Source organism: Thermobia domestica, chromosome 8 (assembly GCF_964235325.1).
Source record: "Thermobia domestica chromosome 8, izTheDome1.hap1.1, whole genome shotgun sequence".
Taxonomy (NCBI): domain Eukaryota; kingdom Metazoa; phylum Arthropoda; class Insecta; order Zygentoma; family Lepismatidae; genus Thermobia; species Thermobia domestica.
The window spans coordinates 24,264,336-24,289,537 of record NC_137461.1 but is presented as its reverse complement, the minus strand read 5'-3'; the positions used below and the strand labels follow the sequence as shown (position 1 = coordinate 24,289,537).

The following is a 25,202-nucleotide window of genomic DNA, read 5'->3' as shown; positions in this document are numbered from 1 at the left end:
AATTCCACTGATTTTCAAGAAGAAATATGAAAATAATAATAACTATTGCTTTTGTTGAATGAATAACTTATATTTACATTTCAATTTTTGTTGAAAATTCTCTTAGACAATATATGAAAAATTTTAAAATACGGAACTGAAATTTCGAAGAAAAACAAGACATTTTTAGTATATGTATTTGATAATAGTGAAATCCCCCTATATTGCCCTATATTTAAATTTATGACTAACGTTATAAGGAGGAAACAACAGATTGTTAACCCATCAAATTCTCTATAGGTGCGGGGGGGCGCGGTGGCTCAGTGGTAGAGCGTTCACCTCTGGTGCTTGGGGTCCCGGGTTCGATCCCAGCTCCCGCCAAGTGAACTTTGTGGTGGACAAACACCGTGCTCGTGGGTTTTCTCGGGGTACTCCCGTTTCCTCCCACTTTCTTCATTCCACCATTTCACTCATCTCTCATCATCACCGTCTCCTTTAGCCTAACCGGCATAACCGTGGGACGTAAAACTTATAGATGTCATTTCATTTTCTCTATAGGTGCGAATTCAATAATACACAAATAGTGAAAAAGTACATGACTGGACCAGGCCGCGAACTCAGATTTTGGTATACTTGTCGATACGTTAGCCACTACGCTACCCAGTCCGTTCCCAGTACAGACATACATTCTCTCACACCTGGAGTCGATGTTCTTTCACTCAGACCACATGCCTTGTACCGCAGCCTAGGTGTTGTGCTTAGATAATCCATATTCAGAGCATCTCTAACGGTTGTATTATCATTATATGTCAGCTGTTTCCTCATTTCATTAATATATAATGATAACACAACCGTTAAGAGATGTTCTGAATATGGACACTGGATTGTCTAAGCACAACAGCTAGGCTGTGGTACAAGCCATGTGGTCTGAGTGAAAGAACATCGACTCCAGGTGTGAGAGAATGTATGTCTGTACTGGGAACGGACTGGGTAGCGTAGTGGCTAACGTATCGGCACAGTATACGAAAGATCCTGAATTCGAGACCCGATCCAGTCATGCACTTTTTCAGTCTTTGTATGTTACGACAAACTGTATTATTTACTGTAATAGTATTTATTGTGCATTACATACAATTACTGCATGAGATTTGAGTACTCTTGTGTACCCTCTTTATAATGGACACGTCCTATTTGCGGACAAATAATCATGTCCCTTCAGTGTCCTTATTCAGAGATTTCATTGCCATATGTTCGCAATAAGTGGAAAGTACGCTTAGCTTAGGATTTATATGAAGTTTAAATAATTGAAAAACGAGATGTACAGAATTGGTAATACCTAAATTCATAATAAAGTCAATAAAGTCAGAATCGGTTTAAGTTTTGTACAAGTAATTTTCTTTCGAGTATTTCTTACTTGTCAACAACTATGGACGCTTTTATGTAGGGAGAAAACAATCCACAAGTATTTGTAATCAAGTTAATATCAGTCAAAACTGTAGTAAGAGAAATTGACTTATTTAAAAAATAAAGAGAGAAAATAAAAAGTCTTACATAGTTATTAAAGATGTGAAATGTTCGAAATTATATGCATTTAGAAATGCTGCTGATGAACTTTGCAATTTTTCCTCTTCAGTTTATGATAAATTGTTGCATAAAGTCTTGCAATTAATACGATGTTTTAAAAATCCTTATTTCGTAGAACGTGACAGAAGTATATTTAAGATATTTAAGTACATTAATTTATTATACATAGTTCTGGTAGAAGATTGCTTCTAGCTATGTACGCCCTATTCACCGATGATCTTTATCGTTGAGTTCGACATCTCACTACACGAAAATATTCATTGTTTCTGGTGAGTGAATATGTATGCTACTTTTTTCATTTATTTTTTTTTATTTTTTTATTTTTTATTTCTTTTTTTTATTTTTTTAGCTAACTACTCGTCATACTTTTTCAATATAAAAACAAAAGTACTTTGAATGGGTTTAACTAGTAAAAATTTTCATCAGAAGCTAGTTTAGAATGTACTTAATCTATTTTGGTTTTGATCAGAAATATTTTTAACTTCCTAGTTTAGAAACCCAAAATGCTATATTATATTTAGTAACGAGATAAAATATGGCGTCATGGAATGTTTTAACAGTACTCTCATATTACATTACTCGTATTCATAGTATTAATAACATTGAAACATCATTTGACTATATCTCATTATTCTGATTCTATTCTACAGTATAAAAACACAATTTCTTCTAACTTACTATTTTGTTTTGTTTTACAAAAGATTTTTTTTTTTTGTCATCGTTCTTAATTTCATCTGGCAATGTATTGCACAATTATCAACAAAATTAGCATATTTTTATGTAAAGTACATATGAAAACGCTATTTATTTTTATCTACTGAAAGTTAACGCTGTATAAAAATATTTTCGATATAACTTCCATTGCCTAAATGGAATTGATTTTTTTTTTTTTTCAAATTATGTACACGAATTCTGTTGGTGTGATTATATGATAATGCAGCGATGTATTACATTCTCTTTGTACGAGTTATAACTATTAATTATTGTGTTTCTTAAACAACCACTTATTGTTTAATATTTATTTAGCTCTTTATACTATAGCTGACATACTAAAAATTTTAATAAGCACTCTATCTGCTTGTCACACTCCTATGCAGTGTTGCCAAATTAACTAGTGTTGTCAGTCACATACATTACATTACACGTGATTCTTGAAAACTGAGGATTACTTACCTTATCGAGTGAATTTAAAGCCCAATACGCCGACGACAGCGCTGAGAATACTGATCCTCTAAGTTTGAGACTACAGGTACCAATTCGAAGAGCTCCTTCTAAGACTACCACAGCAGCAGCGTATTGGCCAACAGCTAACAGCTCCTGCCCAATCACAGAAATTATAACAAACGGAGACTTGTCCAGCTTCATTGTTTGTAACTGGTGGAAAGTTGGTTCCAATGTGGCTAAGGGGAAAAATGAAAAATAAGATACTTGTCTTTTTTAATAATATATATATATATATATATATATATATATATATATATATATATATATATATATATATATATATATATATATATATAATATCTGAATAATCTATACCTGTACCTATATTTTTTCTATTTATCTATGTTGTCACTCTCAATAATATTTTTGTTATACTGAAAACAATTCGAACTTTTGAAATGTGGGTGTGGAGAAAAATGAAGAGAATTAGATGAGCGGAAAACGAATGAGAAGGTGTTAGAAATGGTGGGGGGAGAGAACAATATTAAACATTATTAAGAAAAGGAAGAGAAACTGGTCAGGGCATTAGTTAAGAAGGAACTTTGTCATGAGGAACGTGCTAGGAAATATGGTGGCAGGAAAGAGAGGGAGAGGGCGAAGAATACTACAATTAATGGACAATATCACAACAGAAAGTCGTACGTGAAGACGAAGAGGTTAGCGGAAGATCATGGAGCATGGAAGCTTCTCAGCTGCAGCAAGTGACCCGCCAATAATGGCGGAATACTTATTATGATGATGATGATGATAATGATGAAAACAATTTATCAATTTCAAGGGATTTCTTTCGAAATTGGCAATTGAATTTGTTTTAAACATAAGAAAAATGTTATCAACAATTAAGAAAATTTTTCACTTAACGCTGTTATTATCTACGATTGTTGATTAATTGATTTAGGTTTAAAGGAGACGTCAACATCGAGGCTATTTGTCTCCGTTACGAACAACATGACTGCCGTAAATAAAATTAAAAAACAAACATATCAATATATAACAAAAATAATGCTGAAAAAGACAAGTAAAAATCTAAAAAAAAGAGAAAATAATAAATATATGAGAATAACAAATACATAATAACTAGAGACCGGATGTTAGGCAAAATGCCTATTCTTTAATATTAAAGATATGATCAAAAATAACGTTTTAAAGTTTATATGGGGGTTATAGTTTCGATTTAAGCCAATTTTATTTTGCCTATTTTGCTTATTTTGCCTATTTCGACCTTTACTGCCTAAATAATTGCTTTAGTGCCTAATATTGCCTATTCTATGCATTTTCTTCAAAATAAGCCTTCATTGGGAAAATATATAATTTACGTAACATAATACACACACATTTACTTATATTATGTGTTTGTAAACACAAGCTCGTGGTACGTTACAATATATATACAGGATGAACTTCAAAAATGTGCACATACTTCGGGAGGTGATTCGTGACATGAAAAGAAGATAAAAGTCTTCTTGAATTTCACGAATCACCATCTGAAGTATGTGCGCACCTTTATGTCCCGTTCCAATTGTCAGGATTCGATTTTCGATTCCAATTTGGCACCCCTGTCACTCGAACACGACGCAGAATTCGACAACATGCACTAGCACTTTTTGTCTTCTTTTCATGTCACGAATCACCTCCCGAAGTATGTGCACATCTTTCAGATTCACCAAGTGTGTGCAATGCATAACATGCCTCGTTTTTGTATATACAGTAAAAGAAGATATTATTTAACAAACAAGTAGGTTTCTATATTCTTTGAACATTACCTATGACTTGAAACTATTTTTTAATGATATTGAGTATTTATCTTCATTATTTCGAGTTACATTTTAGTGCCTATTTTGGTGCCTATTTTTTAAATTTTAAGTGCCTATTTGCCTGCCTATTTTCCAGATTTTTAGTGCCTAAACATCCGGTCTCTAATAATAACAATAAACAGGAAATACATAACAATAAGAATAAATAGTAAATACATAACAATAAATAGTATTTTAACAAAAGAAACACTGACCAAAGCTTAAAACACACTTTTTTATATATAAAAATTATAATATATATAGGCACGTAGATATTGTCTGAAGAAGGGTATGTTAGATATCCGAAACCGTTACGTGCCTATATTATATTATAATTTATATTATATATAATAAATATATATAAGTGTGTTTTAAACTTTGGTCAGTGTTTCTTTTGTTAAAATAATCAATCCAAAGCCATGGATAGTCTTACTAATAAATAATAAATATCACCTAACAATAAATAGTAAAACTAGAACAATACCAACAAATACTAATAATGATACAGAATCTGCCATTTCTGTGATTTGCCTATGTTCAGGAGCGGATTAAAGGCGGAGCCAATGGAGCCCAGGCTCAGGGGACTCCGAAAATACCTCTCTTTAATACTAAAATATAGCAATCAACTTATTATATTATAGGCTTCAGACCCATGCTATTTTTTTTCCCCTCGCTCAGCGTCTTCACGATACTTATTTTATGAGGGAGCGAGCTATTTTGGGCCTCTATTACAAACCAAATTATTAGCTTGCGGGGACAATTCCTTTGAAATATCTCTGTCATTACTTAGAGCAAATCTCCTTAACAATGAAAGGTTTCTCTTCTAATCAATTTGGGCTCTGAGATACAGCATAGTTCTCAGTGTTTCGGTAAGCCTATGAGGCTGTGGAAGGCAGCAAAGAAAATTTATGCGCTGGAATTATTCGTAACATAGGGCCCCCTTGAAATACTCGGCTCCAGGGCCCCAAAAGCCTTAATTCGCCCCTGCCTATGTTCCTTGAGTTTTGAAATATTGTTATCTTTTCTATCTACAACACAGAACTACTTTTATGTTATACGGGAAAAGAGAGATGGAACACAAGTATTTGTACATTTAAACTGAAATTTTGAACAAAATATCCCAAGTATTTTTTGAACAAAATATTGCCCTTTTTCTTGAGTCCTTTCATCTCTTTTAGATGAGAACACTTAAGGGTGATTGTCACCTGTATTCTCAAAGAATTCGAAGCAATGACCATCTGAAAACTAAGATCACAGGAAACTTGCTTGAGCTTCGCCTGCCTTATTAGCATACGTCTTGTGCAACTGTGAGTGTTTTCAAGCACGTTTCAAGCAAGTAGTGGTCCCACTGAATGTAGCGTATCTTCGGGCGGGTATGTAACATGACTCTTAGCTCACCATGTTGAAGAAATCAAAAAGCAGACCCAGAAGTTATTTTAGGTGATATTTTAACTACCAATATTCAAGCTACAGGAAGGTTTGATTTGTTTTTTTAAAAAAGAAATTAAATAAAATAATTAATTACTTCGTAATGGTGACTTCATTGCGGCTTCCACCAATCCCGAAAGTAATTGTAGAGACTTTGGATCTTGAGCGAGACCAGAGCTGAACGCTGCGAGGGCATCTCCATGTCGTCCAAGGCACTGAAGGGCTACTCCCTGCCTATAGTAAGCCTGAAATAGAAAAATAAAAATATAAAATAAAATCAGCAATAAATTGTGATTTATGAGTGTTACAGTTCAAAATGATATCATCTCATCTACTTTTCATCAAGGAAGAGAATAGTAAGTTATTGGTTTCTGAAAATGTAAGGACGTTAAAGACAAAGATGGCCTTCAAGTTGCGCTAAAAAGATAAGAAAATAAAAAGATAGACCTAACTGGTGTGTTACGATTGGGGTGTTACGATTCCGGCGAAATTCCATATGTTTAGTTTTCTCTGCATTTACTCACGGCAAATAGAAAAAAAAAATAATAATAATAAAATAAAATGTGTTGGATAGCAAATATAATATGCTATCCAACACTAAAAATAAAAGTGTTGGATAGCACATTCTATCTACTGTAATTTCATTTCTCCTAACAGTGAAGCATATGCTACTCGTACGGTAATAAATAAATAAATAAAAGCAAGTATTGCAACGATCTCAAAATGCAAAAAGTTCTCGAGACTTTTGAGAGTGAGTATTTTCTGAATGGATAGTCTCCAAAGACCTCTTCCTTTGTATGTCCATTATTTAGTTTGCAATTCATCCAATAATACCTTAAAACTTAACTCCTTCCACCAGCCATTACCGCTTTTAAAAACTATGACCAACAAGACTTATTTTTTAAACTTTTACCGTTGTGAAGAACGACGGGTCATTCTTTTAGATAATCCTCTAATGCAAGCACAACAAGTAAACTTGCATTTTTTTTGGTGAATGACAAAGCGATAACAACAAAACAGATCAAACTGCAAATTTTTCTCTTCCCTTAATCTTCAGCCATTTTCCGTCTGTTGCTTTATGCTTTGTTTCTTTTTTTTTATCTCTTAAGCTTTCCTTTTCACCGTTATTTTAGTGATATTTTAAACTTTTTTTAATTTCTTTTTGGCTTTAACTAACAATATTATTATTATTATTATTATTATTATTATTATTATTATTATTATTATTATTATTATTATTATTATTATTATTATTATTAATTTAACCTTTTTTTGTATATTGTCTATTGAATTTTCATGTCTTTCTTTTATCCATATGGTTTATATTTGTTCATGTGTTTTATTACTAATTTTTTTTAAAATTTATTTTTATGTTCTACATATGTAAATTCTTAGTGATATATCCTACTTAATTGAATCTTTACTGAATAGAGGATATGTTTGTAATTTTATTTTGTAATTTAGTTTGAATTCAACTCGTGTTAATGTTTTTTTTCTTTTTGTCTACTTGTCTACTTTGTCATGATTTCATGTATTTTAATTTCTTTGTTTTGTTGTATTTTTTCTTGTAATATCCTATTGTATATATTTGTATATATGACCATTATGGCTTAGGCTGTGGTCGCAATCATTTATAATAAATAAATAAATAAATAATAATAATAATTATTATTATTATTATTATTATTATTATTATTATTATTAAAGTTCAAATTCACCTACTTCTTAAATATCTATTTTATTTTAGGACTTTAGGAGGTAGGACTTTTTTCAATATTTATTTATTTTTTATATGTATTTATTTATTTATTTATTTTTGTGCTTTGCTCTGAAAAAACTGTCCCTGGGTACAGTCACGTTCAAGTGAAAATGATAATCAAGAAATTAAAATAAATTACTTAGGTTAATATTTAGCGTTTATTTCCTACAGAGTAAAGACGACAAATGATGAATTGAAATTAACTGTTATTAAATAATCATTTATAATTAAGAGATCAGGAAGAAAACTCTGGTCTCTTGTAATTATAAATTTGGTGTTATATACATAGACACACAAAACAATACAACAGATGCCATCGGCAGTAAAGAAGGCGTTACTTTCTACAGCTAGTACATCTTCAAACAGGAAAGAATTTACCTTTTTTTAAATAAAGGTAAATTCTTAAAATTAAAGGGGTTTCCAAACTATGAGGGTATTTTATATTAAAATTCCTAAAATTGACCCTAAAATTAGGCTAAATTTACACAAAAGTCAAAATTTCGTGGGGTCCGGACCCCCAGGACCCACCCCTGCATACGTCCCTGTCTATCGGAGTATGTATGTGCGATGACCACTTTTGAAAATCCTAATAAAAGAAGGTCAAAGAGATTGTTCAGCATTGGAACTCCTAAATAAAAAAAAAATCAAAATTCAACTTTTGTGAAAGAAACCATTGGGGTCTGTCAGACCCAATTCAAGTGTAAGTGTAGGGCCTATCTTATTTTCAGTAGAGTAGTTAATGGTTGAAAACAGGACGTCGGGTCACTTACTCTAACCAACAACATGTAGCACAAGCCCGGTCTAGCGCGTAGACTGAATAGAATTGGCACTAGGGTGGAATATTTGGTTCCTTTTCGCCTCCTTATATATTCATCATCATAGCTATTCTGCCATACATATTACAGAATAAATTAATTTATTGGGCAAGGAATTTCCCATGGAGGTATAAGTATAATAGGATCTTCCTTTTTTCGTGTATTGAACAGTGAGACTTATGTATCTGTGACTGAGTACTGGATTCATTATCGGCATTAATTTGGTTACAACAAGGCCTGAAAGCTCGATCAAAATATAATATGTTTTCTATCTAATTAAACAGAATTGGTAGCAGCAACAACAGGGTCTTCAATGGTTCAATGGGAGTTTAGACTCCCTTTTAGCACCCAGGTTGTATGAGACGAGGGCCTGTAGAACTTAGTGTATGGAATCCGAACCACATTAACTTCCATCAGGAATCGAACTCCGATTTTCCGCGCCCAAGGCACGTACGCGAACCATATGGATACGAAGAAATTCAACAGCCTCTTGAAATTTGGTAAGTACAAATATATTTGAAATTCATTACTTATTTTTAGGAGGTGTCCGAATGTAAAGCCTAGGGCGTAACAGTGGGTTCAATGTTTATTCGGTCGTGATGTATAGGATTTAAAAAGTGAATTTGAAAAAAAGGAATCTTTCAGATTTGCGTCCAAAAGTTATGCTGTGTATGTTGAGACGTTTATGAAGAGAAAGAATGAAATGATGGAATGAAGGAAGTGGGAGCTCGATCAATCTAAATTACTTTACTATCAACATATATTGGTTTGTTAGGACAATAGAAGGAGGATATGTTATTAAGTATTTTAATAACAAACTATGAAGAAATCTCGAGTAAAATAACAAACCGTATTGAAAAATATTTTACAATTTACAATATTTACCTCCTTTCTCTGTTCATTCAAACATAATTTTCCTTTCATTATGACCTCAACTATTATAAAAAGTACATATTCAAGAATGTCTTGTAAAATATTTTACAATAGCTACGTTCCTTTGTCTGTAAAATCCAATGTTAACAGAACTTTCCTTCCACATAACTTTTTGTTTTTATTATTCTGTCAACTACTGTCTGTTCCAAATGACAGGTTAAAGAAGCAGTAGCAAATTGTTTTTGAAATAAATGTTCGATACTGCAAGGATGCGATGACAAAAAATTAGGATAAAGAATGTCCACGCTGTTAAACAACGGCGCTATGCTTTCGGAAGCTTGAAATCTCCCTGACTAGTAGCAGAAATTCTGAGAATTCCGTAACTTTTCTAGAAATTTCAAATTCCCTGACTTTTCCAGGATATCTCGCTCACCTCGCCACCATGTATTGCAAGTAATACAAATCTCCTCGTAAGAAAGAGTAACCAAAAGCTTCCTGTAGTTTTCGTTTTTATTTTTAACACTGATCCTTCTTTTCCTAATTTCATTTTGTTTCATACTTTCTTAATTTTTCATTTCTTGTCTCGAAGGGGGGGGGGGGTCCGGACCCCCCCCTTGACTACGTTCATATATAACTACTCGAGAAACAAAAGGCGTAAATTACATATTTAACATTTTCCACATGCTATAAAAAAAAAGCAGGAAAAGAAAGGGAAATAAAGCTAATCAAAGATTTCCAGGATGGAGAGGTAGCATTAAAATCCGTTACACAGTATTTCCGTGACTTAGGGTATAGTAATTCTATTTCATCACAAAACAGTCAATGTCAAATACAATGGTACAAATACATATACATTAAAACACTGATGCTGCAATACCTAAAAATAAAAGATACTGTTTTTTATTATTTTTTTAAAGTCAATTTTCAACGTCAAATAATGCATTCCTTGGCGTATCCATCTTTTTCATTCTAACAACACTAAGTGAGTATCTTGGTTGTTGTTTTTTTATTATTTTGTTAAAGTGTTCACTATCTAAGCACCTGTTCTCGAATTGACAGGAAAAGGTGGGAGGTGCCAAAGGTATGTTGGAGGTACGTGAACGAACCGGTGTGTCTGACTGTGTATATATATTTTCCTCGTCTTGTAACTATCTTCTACAACGTACCAAAGATTCGTCAAGGGCGGTGGAGTTCGACAGCATTCCATAACAGACTGAAATGAACATTGTACATAAGTGCTGCCACCATGCGGTTAACGCCGCTACGAAGGAAAAAAAAAAGAAAACGTCCAAGCGCCACTACGACCTTTTTTTTTTTTTTTTTTTTTTTTTTTTTTTTTTTTTTTTTTTACTATAACAATGGTTATTTCTTAACAATAAGTGGGCTTTATACTGTAATTCCATACTTGGGCATACATTTGGGTTTCTGTCATTATTGAGTAATGAAATGTTTTTTCTTTATCTCCCCTTTGAGATTCCATTGTGTTTAGCAAAAAGAATATTTTGTGTATTAAATACATTTGTCAGAAATTACTTTTTCGTGCATTATTATTTGTGAATTATACACTAATTCCCCTTTTTACGGACTTCGATTTAACGGATTTTGGAAACGTAAAAACGTTGAATTTATAGTATTGAATTGTATATTTATAGTGTAACACGTATTTTAGACTATCAGATTGGATAGTGTACTTGATCAAACGTACAGTACTAATTTCTTTAGTTTCTTGTGCCATGTAATTGTGGATATTAGCCAATGATATTAAGTTATTATATTCTACTGTAATGTCTGAACTTACGGACAACCGGAACCATCGGGCCACCATCTCCCGAGGGATAACTAGGCGGTAATTCGCTACTTCTCAAAAAATTTAGGTAATTTCTCCAGATATTTTGTAAACATATATTATGATGTTCAAAATGTTTGGTGAGTGTTATATTAATAGCATGTGATCCAAAAGTAGCCGTTCAAAAGTCGAAATTCAGTTGCCTATAAATAAAGTTTTACAGTTGAAAAGCTTCATCGGCTTTCGCAAGATGGCATTATAGGTATTAACAACAACAACATAGCTAGACGGCACTGAGATATGTATTGAGCACCAACAATGGTGGAACCCATTTTCTTTGAAATTCAGTGAATAGTAGGGGGGGGGGCACGGTGGCTCATTCGCAGAGCGCTTAGCCCCATCTACTGGAAAAGTAACTATTTAAAATGATAGTTCAATGAAAGATGAAGAGATGTCGTATAAAGCCAACAGATCAGTAATATTCACAATCAAAGGAAGCAAATTAAATAGGAACCAAGTAAAGCAGGATCAGAAAAACTGAATTTGGAGTACCACTTAACATACAACAGCAAATGAATGTGATCTCCTATGCGGAATAGGAAGTTTAAAAAAAATATTTTAAACCTGCTTTCAATTACAGCTTTGCTAAATAAATAAAATAAAAAATATTCGTACCGTATCTGATTATTTCTGGCCCTCATTGTTGCGCTAGTGGCTAGCGCGTGCACGTATAGTGCACGAAGTTCCAAGTTCGATTTCCGCGTACGAGAGCATAAGGCTTCAACGATTTGATTGTGCTACAGTGGTTTGGAATCAAACCTTAAACTATACGTTCATGTCTCACATAGCTTTGATTCTCGAAAAGGACGCATCACTTCAATCAATTAAACTAAACCAACTGGTTATTTCTGCAACAGCTGAAGTACTGTGTATGGGATTTATTCCTACCTAATTCTATGTAAGTGTTCGTGCGCACCTATTCTTACAGGTTCACGGGTCGCGGTAGCTCAGTGGTAGAGGGTTCACCTCTGGTGCGTGGGGCGTCTGGTTCGATCCCAGTTCGCGCCAAGTCGACTTGTGGTGGGCAAACACCATGTACTTGGTTTTCTCGGGGTTCCCCCGTTTCCTCCCACTTTCTTCACTCCACCATTTCATTCATTTCTTATAATCACCTTCTCCTTTAGCCCACACGGCATGATCGTGGGACGTAAAACTGAAAAATTATTTTCCTTACAAGTCCATTATTTAAACCTATTCACAAAATCAGATTTAGTTTTTTACTCAGAAGGAAACAAATGAATAAGAAAAATCAACTTCTCTTGAATGTTATATCTTGGGAGGGGTTCCCTTATTAAAATGTAGTGTTGTTATTCAAATCGAATTCAAGTATACGGGATGAAAATAAACCTTCTTTCGTTCGGTACTGTAAATTTAGATTTCTTGTCAGTCAGCAGAACTGGTAGCCGGAACTACCAATTACTACAGACTTAAATATTACTAACTCCCGAATGAAAGAGACGCAGCGAATAGGAGAAAAAGATACCTATGATAATTTTGGAGACGTGCGTACCAAAAAAAAGAAAACTGAAGATTACAGAAGGTGTGACAAAAACAAAAAGGAAACGCCTACAACATGAGAGTATCTACGTGTGGTACAGTTTGTTTTGTAATATTATGCAGGAACTAATTAGTACAAGCAGAACCTACAATGTGTTCTAAATTATGTTCCGTCTCATTTCAGAGTCACTGAGATAATTAGCATACATATGCCAGGTTTTGTATTTCAATTTCTTTTTACTTCAGCTCAAACATTACATCACTTACTTTTTTACACCCAAACGACTATTCAAAAGGATTGTTTTTAAAATATCGAACTGAGGTTGGTCTTTTCAGCTTTTTTACAACTAGGAAATAATTTCTTAAACAATAACAATTAACTATCGACACCTATATACAGTTGGAAGTCTATTCTATATGCATTAAAAAAAAAAAAATACATCCGTTACTTACGGCCCACGAATATTTCTCGAATTTTAAAATTGTTTTGAAGATCCTGTACCTTGACCTTGTTTCTTCTTGTATTATTATTATTATTATTATTATTATTATTATTATTATTATTATTATTATTATTATTATTATTATTATTATTATTATTATTATTAACTCAATAGTTTATTTTGCAAAACAGTTCTTTCGTGCCTACGCGGTTAGCGTACGCGCCTTTGGTGTGGGAGACCCGGGTTCGATTCCCGACGGGAGCCCATGTGGTTCGGATTCCTATTAGCACCTTTTTGCAGCTTTTTAGTGATTTTTCTACACCTACTACTCTTAAACAATTATTACTGCGGCTCCTGTCTGTTTATTCCTGAAAAAAGAAATTTTTGAGTGTCTTATTGAAAAACGCAAGATCGAAAAGCATGTTCTGTTCTCTTGTAAAACAAATAAAACAATTATCCTGATTCACTATCAGTCCCTCTATCCATATGTCAGATAAATACTTAAGATTCAGAATAAGTTTGGATTACCTTGTTAGTTTGATTGGAATAATAATATTCAGATATTTTCACACAGTGTCTCTTTTATGTAATATCGTTATACCAATTCAAATCATACGTATTATTGAATAATATATTTTGATTAGTAGGTTCTACTTAAATAACTATACAAAGCTCCTTCGTGGCTAAGCGGTTAGCTCATGCACCTATAGCGTGGGAGCCCTAGTTCGATTCCCACCGGGAGCTCATGTTCGGATTCCACGTTAATCAGTAGGTCCACGTCTCATATAGCCTCGCTGCTGAACGGGACGTTAAACTCAAAATCAACTCAACATTAAATAACTATACATTAAAATTGTGTACTGTTCAATAAAGTTTATTATCAGAGGTGAATTTTTCCCCACTTGTTGCACGCCTATAATTTTTCCAAAATAACTTGAGTTGAGTGGGACGTAAAACTAAAGAAGCTTGAACATGACCAGAGTTTGGAGTCTCCTACGATAATCACCTTATTGTAAGTTAAATGAAATATTTGTTTAACATCCCACGTTTATGACGTTTAGGCTACGAAAGACGGATGAAAAGGCAAATGAATGTTGATGGAAGAATCATCGGTGGAATTAGAATATGGGAGGACACAGGAGTAGTTCAAAGCAAATTCAGGGAAACGATGTTATCCACCACGAACTTACTAGCCGGGGATCGAACCAGGGACCTTACACACTAGAGGTAAACAAAGAGGGTTCAAAAATTACATAAGAGCTTTGGAAGGTAAGGGAGAGGCAAAAGAAAGATATTTAGCATGTCTGCTGTTTCAAGCATGAAAATAATGAGATTTTGACAAGTGAGGAGATGATAATAAAGAAGAGATGGAAGGAATATTTCTAGAAACTTTTCAACGAAGAAAACCCGGGGAAAACTTACGAAAATCTATCTACGAATCAGGGACTGGTTCGGCCTGTGACATGGTAGAAATAGAAAATACCATGAAAAAATTGATAATATCCCAGAACCGTATAATATCCCTATCGAAGCAAAGAAACGTTTAAGTAAAGAAGTGCAAAGGTTCACCTGATTTTTTAATAGGATATTCGAAATAGGAAATATGCCAAAAGGATTGAGAAGCAATTATGTTGTGTCGGTTTTTACAAACAAAGGAGATGCGCAATGGATGTGGCAACTACAAAGGAATAAAACTTATGAGTCATGCAATGTAGCTCTGGGAGAGAGTGATAGAAGCAAGATTCAAGAAAGAGATCGAAATAACAGAGAACCAATTTGGTTTCATGCAAGGACAGTTGACAACGGATGTAATATTTGCACTCAGAATGCTAACAGAAAAATACAGAAAATACCAGAAGAACTTCACATGGTTCTCATCGACCTAGAAAAACGGTATGAAGAGTGCCACGGGATCGTATTTGGTGGGGATTGAAAAAAAAAAGTGTGTTTCGAACACATACAGTTGTATAAATCAAGGTATGTATGATGGAGGTAGGATATGAATGAAGAGCGTGTGTGAAATAACAGAATAGTTCAGTGGGACTTCATCAGGGATTTAGTCTTAGTCCACACCTTTTTGTGATTGAGATGAACAAGCTTACAACGGATATCCAAGAGCTATCACCTTGGAATATGGTATTTACGAACGTCATCGTTCTGGTGACGGAGACAAAGGCAGCACTGGAAGAGAAATTAGATACTTGAAGAGAAGCATTGGAGAGCAAAGGGCTTACGAAATATGTAATCGAGAATACAAGAATACGATTGGACGACGAAGAGGTGGTAATGATGAAGAATTCAAGTGCTTGGGATCAATACTACAAGAGAATGGAGGAAATGGTAGAAGATGTAAACAACAGAATTAGCAGCAATTGGGCAAAATGCAGAGAAGCGACAGGAGTATTGTGTGATCGTAGGATACCAATACTCCTTAAAGGAAAAGATTACAAATTGTAGTGAGACCTGTCATATACGAAACGGAATCATGGGACGACGAAGAGACAAAAACAAAAGCTGCGCATCAGAGATAAGATGCTGTGGTGAATGTGTGGAGTGACGCAGGACAGAATGAAGTGACTCGGGGAACACTAAAGGTAAGACCAGTACCTTTGGAATATGTAGCTCACCGAGTGGATGCCATAGAACTGAATGAGAAACGAACGCGAGGCGGGCCAAAGAGGAAGTGGGAAGAGTGTGTTAAGAATGAAATGGTGCAGTGTGGTGTCACACTGGATATGACATAAGACAGAAACAGGTGGAGGATAGCTATCCGAAAAGCCCACCCCTGATAATTGGAAAAGAGGTTCAAACAAGAATAAATGTTGTAATTTATCCGTCGATGTGAAAATTTAATATTTGACTAGGGATGCGCACGAGACGAGATCTGTGGCTGTCTCGTCTCGAAAATGTGCTGTAAAAGTGATGTCTCGACTCGAAAAATGTATATTTCTCTACTGGAAGAGCCGTGTCTCGACTCGAATATTGTCAGGAAAATCCTGTCTCGACTCGTCTCGTGCGCATCCCTACATTTGACTGCGATTTACATTATTTATTTACTTCACAACGATGAGTAAATACACCACCGTACACAACTAAAAAGGATAAAAATTAAGCAAATGTTTGAAATTTAGAGAACTTGGATATTCGCAAATCGGGTTAGAGCTATTGGCGCTACCAAAAGAAATTTTGGATTTACAATAGAAATACGTAGATCTTTTAAGTAGAAACACGTAATCAGCATACAACTGTAACATTACGTAGCTCATTAAAACAATTGAAGTTAAGGTGTCTTATCATTGTAGTTATATTTACACCACATCAAACACAACAAACTGTTAAGACAGTGGAAGCAGGGAATAAAAATTATATACATAACATATGTTTACAGAAAAATTATTTTAACTTGGTTAAGTATTGCAGAACAGGATATTTTTGAAATATTCTTTACAAAATAATTAATTGTATTATTGTAGGATTACCTTATGTCAGCATTTTTGAAGACATATGCACATTTTCAAAGTATTTTTCGTCCGTATACATTATTCGAAACCAGGGGCGTCATTTATGTGGGCAGGGAGGGGCAATTGCCTTCCCTGAGTTTGATATATATTATCAATAGAATACTAGTAAATCAATGAAAAACGTGAAATTTTACTTACATAAAGGAGTCTTGCCTCCCCCCAAGCAAAATCTGAAATGACGCTCCTGTTCGAAACTCCTTGATTTGTGAGCATTTCCTGAGCTGAAACGTATTGTCAATTCAATTTCAGACATTTCATACATAAAGAAACGTACGGCTATTTGTATTCAAATTCAAAGAGGGAATTGTAATAATAATAATAATAATAATAATAATAATAATAATAATAATAATAATAATAATAATAATAATAATAATAATAATAAAATATATATCTACTGAAAAATATGAATAGGCAAAGTAAACAAGAAGTTGTGTACGTATTCTTCTTTTAATTATTTGTCATTATATTTCAATATATTTTTGGTAATATTTTAAAAGTGAACTTGGAAGTAGATGATGAAAGTTAACATTTTTGTGTCGAAAGATAATGTTTATAACGAGTACAGTGTGTCCGCATTTTCACGTTTCAGAATACGGTAATCTTAAATTACTAAAAATAACATCTTAAAAAAAAATCAAATTTTAATATGTAGATTTAGAAAAATAAAAGAAACTGTGCAAAACCAAAACACCTAAATTGGAAATGTACAGAAGTCCTGCATTAATTCAGGTGTATGTAATAATAATAATAATAATAATAATAATAATAATAATAATAATAATAATAATAATAATAATAATAATAATAGACCGGATGTTAGACAAAAGGCATAATTCTTAATGTCAGTAATATGATAAAAATGAACGCGCTGAAGTTGTTTTGAAAGGCCTATACTTTAATTTCAGCAATATTACTTGCCTATTTCACTAGATTTTACAGCCTGTATTTTAAATTTTAAGTGACTATTTTCCATGTTTTTAGTGTCAAAACTACTGGACTCTAGTAATAACAGTTTAGTAAAATTCCATAAAGAATAAAAATGAGCTTTGTGGTAAATTAGATGTATTATTTTAGTAATGCTGCAATATTACAAGTTTAGTTTGTATTTATATTTGTCATTTCGAATATCTAAAACTTGAATTAATTTTTGTTCAGCTTGTGACCTGAGCCTACTACGTCATAATTATGTGGATACGGGCATTATTATTATTATTATTATTATTATTATTATTATTATTATTATTATTATTATTATTATTATTATTATTATTATTATTATTATATATGGATTATATATTATGATAGACTATATTTATATACAGAAAATATAAATTTTGTTTTGTATAGATTATTACTTTATGTTGCTGCCTTTGGCGTGGGAGACCCGGGTTCGATTCCCGGCGGGAGCTCATGTGGTTCGGATTCCACGTTAATCAGTAGGTCCACGTCTCATATAGCCTCGCTGCTGAACGGGACGTTAAACTCAACTCAACAATTACTTTATGTTGCTTTTGCATGTTTTAAATTTTTTCTAATATACTTTTCATTACTTGTTTATTAATGTATTTTTTCTTTTATGTGACCAATTGAATGCTGTGGTGTCACTTTCATCAAATAAATAAATTATTATTATTATTATTATTATTATTATTATTATTATTATTATTATTATTATTATTATTATTATTATTATATATGGATTATATATTATGATAGACTATATTTATACACAGAAAACATAAATTTTGTTTTGTATAGATTATTACTTTATGTTGCTTTTGCATGTTTAAGTTTTTTCTAATATAATTTTCATTATTTGTTTATTAATGTATTTTTTATTTTATGTGGCCAATTGAATGCTGTGGTGTCACTTTCATCAATTAATAAATTATTATTATTATTATTACAATGGAGAACGATTGAGAACAGACTATTTCACTAAATAACATTTCCTAAGTACTAAATAATTAAGCACAAAAATTATTATTATTATTTATTTATTTATTTATTTAGTGGTAAAAATGGCGGTGAGATTGATGTGCTTCAGCAGTTGTGCCTGGAGCCTGTTAACAATCTCATTAAAAAAAATTAAAAAATATTGTTCTGTATCACTTACCTTCGGCCACTTAGGGTTGAGTTCGCGTGCCTTAATGGCGTCCTGCAGTGCCTTGGAGAAGAGGCCCATTTTGACGTAGGCGGCCGATCGGTTGGAGTAGAGGATGTGATTCGAAGGATCGAGGGCCAGCGCATCCGAGTACAGCGCCACTGCCGTCCCGAAGTCTCCACTTTGGCATGCCGCGTTCGACTGGCGTACCTTCTCCACAAACAGGGATTTGCTGGCGGCTGGGAGATTGGATGTCCCCTCCAGATCCACCTGTAGGGGAAACACAAGAACAACTGGATATTATCTGAATGTCTCTCGGTAGATCATCCCCCACCCACAACAAGCTCTCTCCATTCCCTCTTTCTCACTCTCAAACACTGTATACATAGTTTCGTCACGAAATTTTTCACGATTTTATTATACCGAGAGCTATTATTAAAGGTATCGGACATTGACCCACCCACCCTGCCCTTCAGGCATCCATTACCTTATAAACAATGTTTTCAAGCTAAAGGGTATTGTTGATACACTCAATTTTTTTTAAGCAACTCACTTTTTTATACAGTTTTTCTACATCCCGAAGCCGAACAGAAATTCGAAAAGTTTTAATATGATTTTTTTTTTTTTTTTTTTTTTTTTTTTTTTTTTTTTAATGGAGGACAGTGCTGGAGTCGTGTTGTACTGTAGAACATTTACATCTGGTGCAAAGGATATCAAGGATCAATTTCAGACATGAGGTTATAATGGACAATGTTGTGTACGTATGGTCTCCTATTTCTTCTCATTATAGACAGAAACAGTGTTTCTTTCAGAGATGGGAAGGGCGGGGGGCACACTTTGTATTCGGAGGAGCACATATTATTTTCACACGGTACTATTCTATTTATTATTATATCATAGAGTATTATTTTAGTCTCTCCTGTAAGAAACATTGGACAGGAATATTGAAAAGATTATTCCTGGCCGTTACATTGATAATCTTAATTTTTGGTTTTATGCAAGCGTCCTGCTCAGTGTTTATTGCACTACATTTTGCCTAACAAAATTGACTGTCTTATTTCATTTTCATCTGTCGGAAATCTCACAAAAGCTTACCAGTATTTCACTCACTCTTATGTATGCTTAAATTCCGGAATGTACAAAACGAAAGAAAGGCACATGAATATCAGCACAGCAACGCGTAGCATGTGATATCACCAGAGACCGGATGTTAGGCAAAATGCCTATTCTTTAATATTAAAAGATATGATCAAAAATAACGTATAAGGTTTATATGGGGGTTATGGTTTCAATTTAAGCCAATTTTATTTTGCTTATTTCGCCCATTCCTGCCTACATAATTACTTTAGTGCCTAATGTTGCCTATTCTATGTATTTTCTTCAAGATAAGACTTTGTTGAAAAAAAATATATATTTTAGTATTTCAAGAAAGGATTCTGCCTCTTCCGAGGAATATAAGTGTTGTTTATAGTGATAAGATGCTGTAAAACTTTGGACTGCTATGTGTAGTGATAAAGTGCAGTAAAACTTTGGACTACTGTATGTACTGATAAGTGTATAAAATTTGGACTGTTGTGTGCAGTGATAAAGTGCTGTAGAGAATGTATTTACCAAATATATATGAAACACATGTTAAGCTTCGTTTATATATCTACAGTAAAAGAAGATATTAACAAACAGATATATTTCAATATTCTTTGAACATTATCTATGACTTGAATTTATTTTGTAATTGTATTGAGTATTTATCTTCATTATTTTGAGTTCCATTTTAGTGCCTATTTTACTGCCTAATTTTTAAATTTTGAGTGCCTATTTTCCAAGTTTCTAATGCCTGAACATCCGGTCTCTAGACATCACATTATTCCAGTCGATACTCATTACACGGATCTTTCCATTTATATTCTCTCGCTATTACCCTTCATCTCATTAAGTCAGCACAGAATAACCGAGGAACGTTATACAAAACATTTCATTTTATTTAATAGAAATGCTCTTATTATATACGAGCATCTTAGTTAAATGAGACGAAATCTTGTATAATGTCCATCGGTTAAGGATATATGGGTAAGGGTGTCGAAGCCAAACATCATAAATGCATTACTATACTCATGACCAAATTTACTTACTGTTTGTTACTCTAAGGCCAGTTTAACAGAAAATACTAGTCTTGCGTCATAATTTAGTGCATTATAAGTAATAAAAGTAATTTCATTTACTGTTACATATATATTACGAGTCAAGCTAATACATAATAAATCATCTATATATTAAAATGCTAGGTTTATATATTTTTCCGCCACTGGCGTCTCTGGCGTGTAAAATTGGGGGGGGGGCATCAAAGAAAGTGATTTAAATTGTAGTACCTAGCCCAACCTATTTATTATCTTCGATTCCATTTGTTACCTTTCTGCTTACCTTCACGGACCCCCTGAGACATATCAAGAAAAGCCCAGAAATCTAATATGTTATACACAGCCGGAACTCTAATATGTTATTAAAGAAATCTGACGGAACAGTTCTCACTGATACGGATAGCCTCTTAAATAGATGGAAAGATTTCTTTGACGATTTGCTGAACACGCAGCCAAAAACTAATGCGCATGGAGAAAAGGAGATACACACCGCAGAACCGTGTATTCCAGAACCCAAACGAATAGAAGTAGAAGCCGCTATAAAGAAATTAAAGAAACACAAATCTCCGGGTGTAGATGAAATTCCGGCTGAGTTAATTTTAGCTGGAGGCGAAAAATTGTGGAACAAGATACACAAACTCATTCTCCTTATCTGGAACAAGGAAGAATTGCCACAAGAGTGGAAAGAATCAATCATTGTTCCAATTCACAAGAAAGGTGACAAAACTGACTGTAATAATTATAGAGGCATTTCTCTTCTGTCAACATCCTATAAAATCCTTTCAAATATTCTATTAGCAAGACTGACCCCATACGCAGATGAAATTATTGGAGATTATCAGTGCGGATTTAGACGAAATCGATCAACTATCGACCAAATATTTACCATTCGCCAAATACTCGAAAAAAAGTGGGAATACAATATCCCGGTACATCAACTATTTATTGATTTTAGAAAGGCTTACGACTCGGTTAGGAGAGAAACATTGTACAACGTTCTTACAGAACTTGGAATACCAAGAAAGCTAATTGGATTAATTAAGATATGCTTAAGTGAATCCCAAAGTAAAGTCCGGGTAAGAAAATTTTTGTCCACGAGCTTTCACGTCCAAAATGGCCTGAAACAAGGAGATGCGTTGTCGCCATTATTATTTAACTTTGTGCTGGAATACGCTATAAGGAAAATCAAAGATAGCAACCAGGGCCTACAGTTGAACGGTATTCACCAGGTGATGGCATATGCTGATGATGTAAATTTAATAGGAGATGATAGGAGAACAGTAGAAATAAATGCAGAGATCTTATTAAATGCTTGCAGGGACATGGGTTTAGAAGTAAATGCAGAGAAAACTAAATACATGGAAGTGCGTCGGGACCGTAATACGGCAAATTGTGGGGGCGTTAAAATATTAAATAATACTTTTGATAAAGTGGATACTTTCAAATATTTAGGATCAATATTAACAGATGAAAATCATATTCACGAAGAAATTAAATGTCGACTAAAAGCAGGGAATTCGTGTTACTATTCGGTTCAAAATCTCTTGTCGTCGCGAATTCTGTCGAAGAATTTGAAGCTTAAAATATATAAAACGATAATCATGCCTGTTGTTCTGTATGGTTGCGAAACATGGTCACTTACTCTGAGGGAAGAACATAGACTGAAAGTATTTGAGAACAGGATCCTGAGAAGAATATTCGGACCCAAAAGGAACGAGAATGGGGAATGGCGGAAACTTCATAACGAGGAACTACATAGTTTATACGGTTTACCCAACATTGTTAGGGTCGTCAAGTCTAGGAGGCTTAGGTGGGCAGGTCATGTAGCTAGAATGGAAGAAAGTAGAAACGCTTTCAAAGTCTTGACTGGAAGACCATAGGAAAACGACCATTAGGAAGACCTAGGCGCAGATGGGAGGATAATATTAAGATGGATCTCGCAGAGATAGGAATACAAAGTAGAAACTGGATGTAATTAGCTAAGGATAGAAGTCAGTGGAGAGCTTTTGTGAACGCGGCACTGAACCTGCGGGTTCAATAGGCCATAGAGTTAGTTAGTTAGTTAGTTATACACAGCCTGAATATTATATTCCAAATATATATATAATTATTATTATTTATATGTTATTCTGTCGTTAGTAAATAAATTTAATTAGAATACAATGTTGAATATTTTGTACTTCAAAATATTGGGGGGACGCGACCCCCTCGTCCCCCCGCCAGAGACGACCGTACCCCTGTTATCCGCAATCCTTTCGACAATGAGATCTCTAAAACCGCAAGTACTATAAACGTGCCGTTTTCACTGGTCGATTCCAAATTTTGTGTAGATTGTCCAGTTCTCATTCAAATTTTCAAAAATCGTGTCGTTATTGTTCTAATCAACATTTTAAGGGCCGTTTTGAGCCCATAAGATTAACATTGTTGCAGGCCGAAATTATGATGTTAGCCAACCAGTAGAGAAGTTACGTATGGAGAGTTGACGGACATTGCAAGCGCTATACTTAAATCTGAGTGGCAAAACCTATTGCATGCTGGCAACTTCAAAGGCCTCAAGAGACACAATGAAGTGTACTCGGACGGAAATGGATTTATTAGAAAAAAAATATATTTCCACTTGATAAAGTGTTACTTCTACAAATTTGCTACAAACTCACTCCAACATCTATACATAGCAATTCACTTCCTTTGTGAGTCTCCTATCCTTTACTTGTGTAAGGAGACATGCACAGTGGGAAGGAGATTCATGGTCATAACAGAATGATGTGCTGAGTACACAGCGCAGGTTCAGCTAGTATAATATTAGAAAATATATTGTAAGTACAGTATTATGTGGCTTTTACTATTAATGTAGTGCTTCTGCTTACGTAACACTTTACAACTTGTAAAAAAAAAAAAAAATACTTGTAGAACTTGTATGTTTTATTAAGCGAGCTTCTAGGCACTAACTACTAAATTTTAATATTTTCATTTTTTATCGACCGTAATGCAAGCCCTCTCCGTTTCTATCATACCAAAATAATAGCTACTTTTTAAGTATTGTGATTGCCATGTCCTTTGTGCACCTCCGTGGCGCACAAGGGTTACGATCACTGCTAGATATATTAAAGAAAAATCATCAGGGCAGAATTTTGAACATAAATTTACAAAACGGGACGATAAAAAAGTTTTCGAGAAGCGAGACGACACGAGAAAGAATTCTACGAGACAAGACGAGATTTCTACAAAGCTAGACGATATGAAAAAAAAAAAATCTTATTTTTTGAATGTGTCTTTCTAGAGCTATAAACTACTCTAGTCTCTCTCTCTGGTTATTACACACAGAGTGGCGCACGAAATGTCATACCATTTGTATTGTTCATTACACATGTATTTATCATCAAAATACAGTGGAGTCCCACTAATCCGACCTAATTGGGACTTAACCCTGTTCGGATTAACCGGAATAACAATAAAATATCTTGCAAGATTACTTTTACATTTGTCACAACCCTCCTGCATATGTCTTCCGAAATTAGATGGCACAACTGCATGATGAGAGCCCTGAGCTGAGCTGCACCTGCAGGCTTCCTTGCAAAGGTATCTTTCAAGTAGCCCCACAAGAAGAAATCACATGGATTGATGTGAGGGCTATGCGGGGGCCACTCTCTCTCTCACCTTGGTGACACTCAGAAAACCGTTGTGACATTAAGCATGTCACACAGGTAATCAAGAACAACATTTGCATTGTGTGGGCGGGCTCCGTCTTGCATGAACCACTGAGTTTGTAATGGAAGACCTGTTGCCAAGAGTTCTGGAATAAATTTGTTTTCCAAGGTGTCCTTATATCGATCTTTATTTACAGTCTCATCAAAGAAAAATGGTCCGATGATTCCATAGGATGAAATTGCTGCCCATACACTGATCTTTCTTCAATAATTTTCCCTTTCGTGCAGAATGTGAAGATGTTCACCTGCTCAGAAATGAACTGCCTGCTTATTCACTACACCATTTAAATGAAAATACTCCTCGTCAGTAAACCATGTGTTGTGCAGAACGTGATCCTCTTATCTAACCATGAAGCGAATTGATACCTTCGTTGCTTGTCCTCTGCTGTTAATTTATGGACAATTGTTGTTATTTTGTAAGGGCACATGTGAAGATCAGAATGCAGAATCCTTTGTATGGTCCGACGATATATTCCTACCTCAGGAACTGT

The 25,202-nt window shown here is 34.0% G+C and overlaps 1 protein-coding gene across 1 annotated transcript in view; it reads right to left on the bottom strand.

Moving 5' to 3' along the window:
- Positions 1-25,202, bottom strand: part of LOC145692794 (tetratricopeptide repeat protein 28) — a 257,632-nt gene that overhangs the window by 43,182 nt on the left and 189,248 nt on the right. The window contains exons 2-4 of the mRNA XM_081768274.1: positions 18,882-19,139; positions 6,106-6,253; positions 2,737-2,963 (exon numbers count right to left, since the gene is read on the bottom strand). Coding sequence (XP_081624400.1) covers positions 2,737-2,963; positions 6,106-6,253; positions 18,882-19,139 — 633 coding nt within the window. The remainder of the gene's footprint in view (positions 1-2,736; positions 2,964-6,105; positions 6,254-18,881; positions 19,140-25,202) is intronic.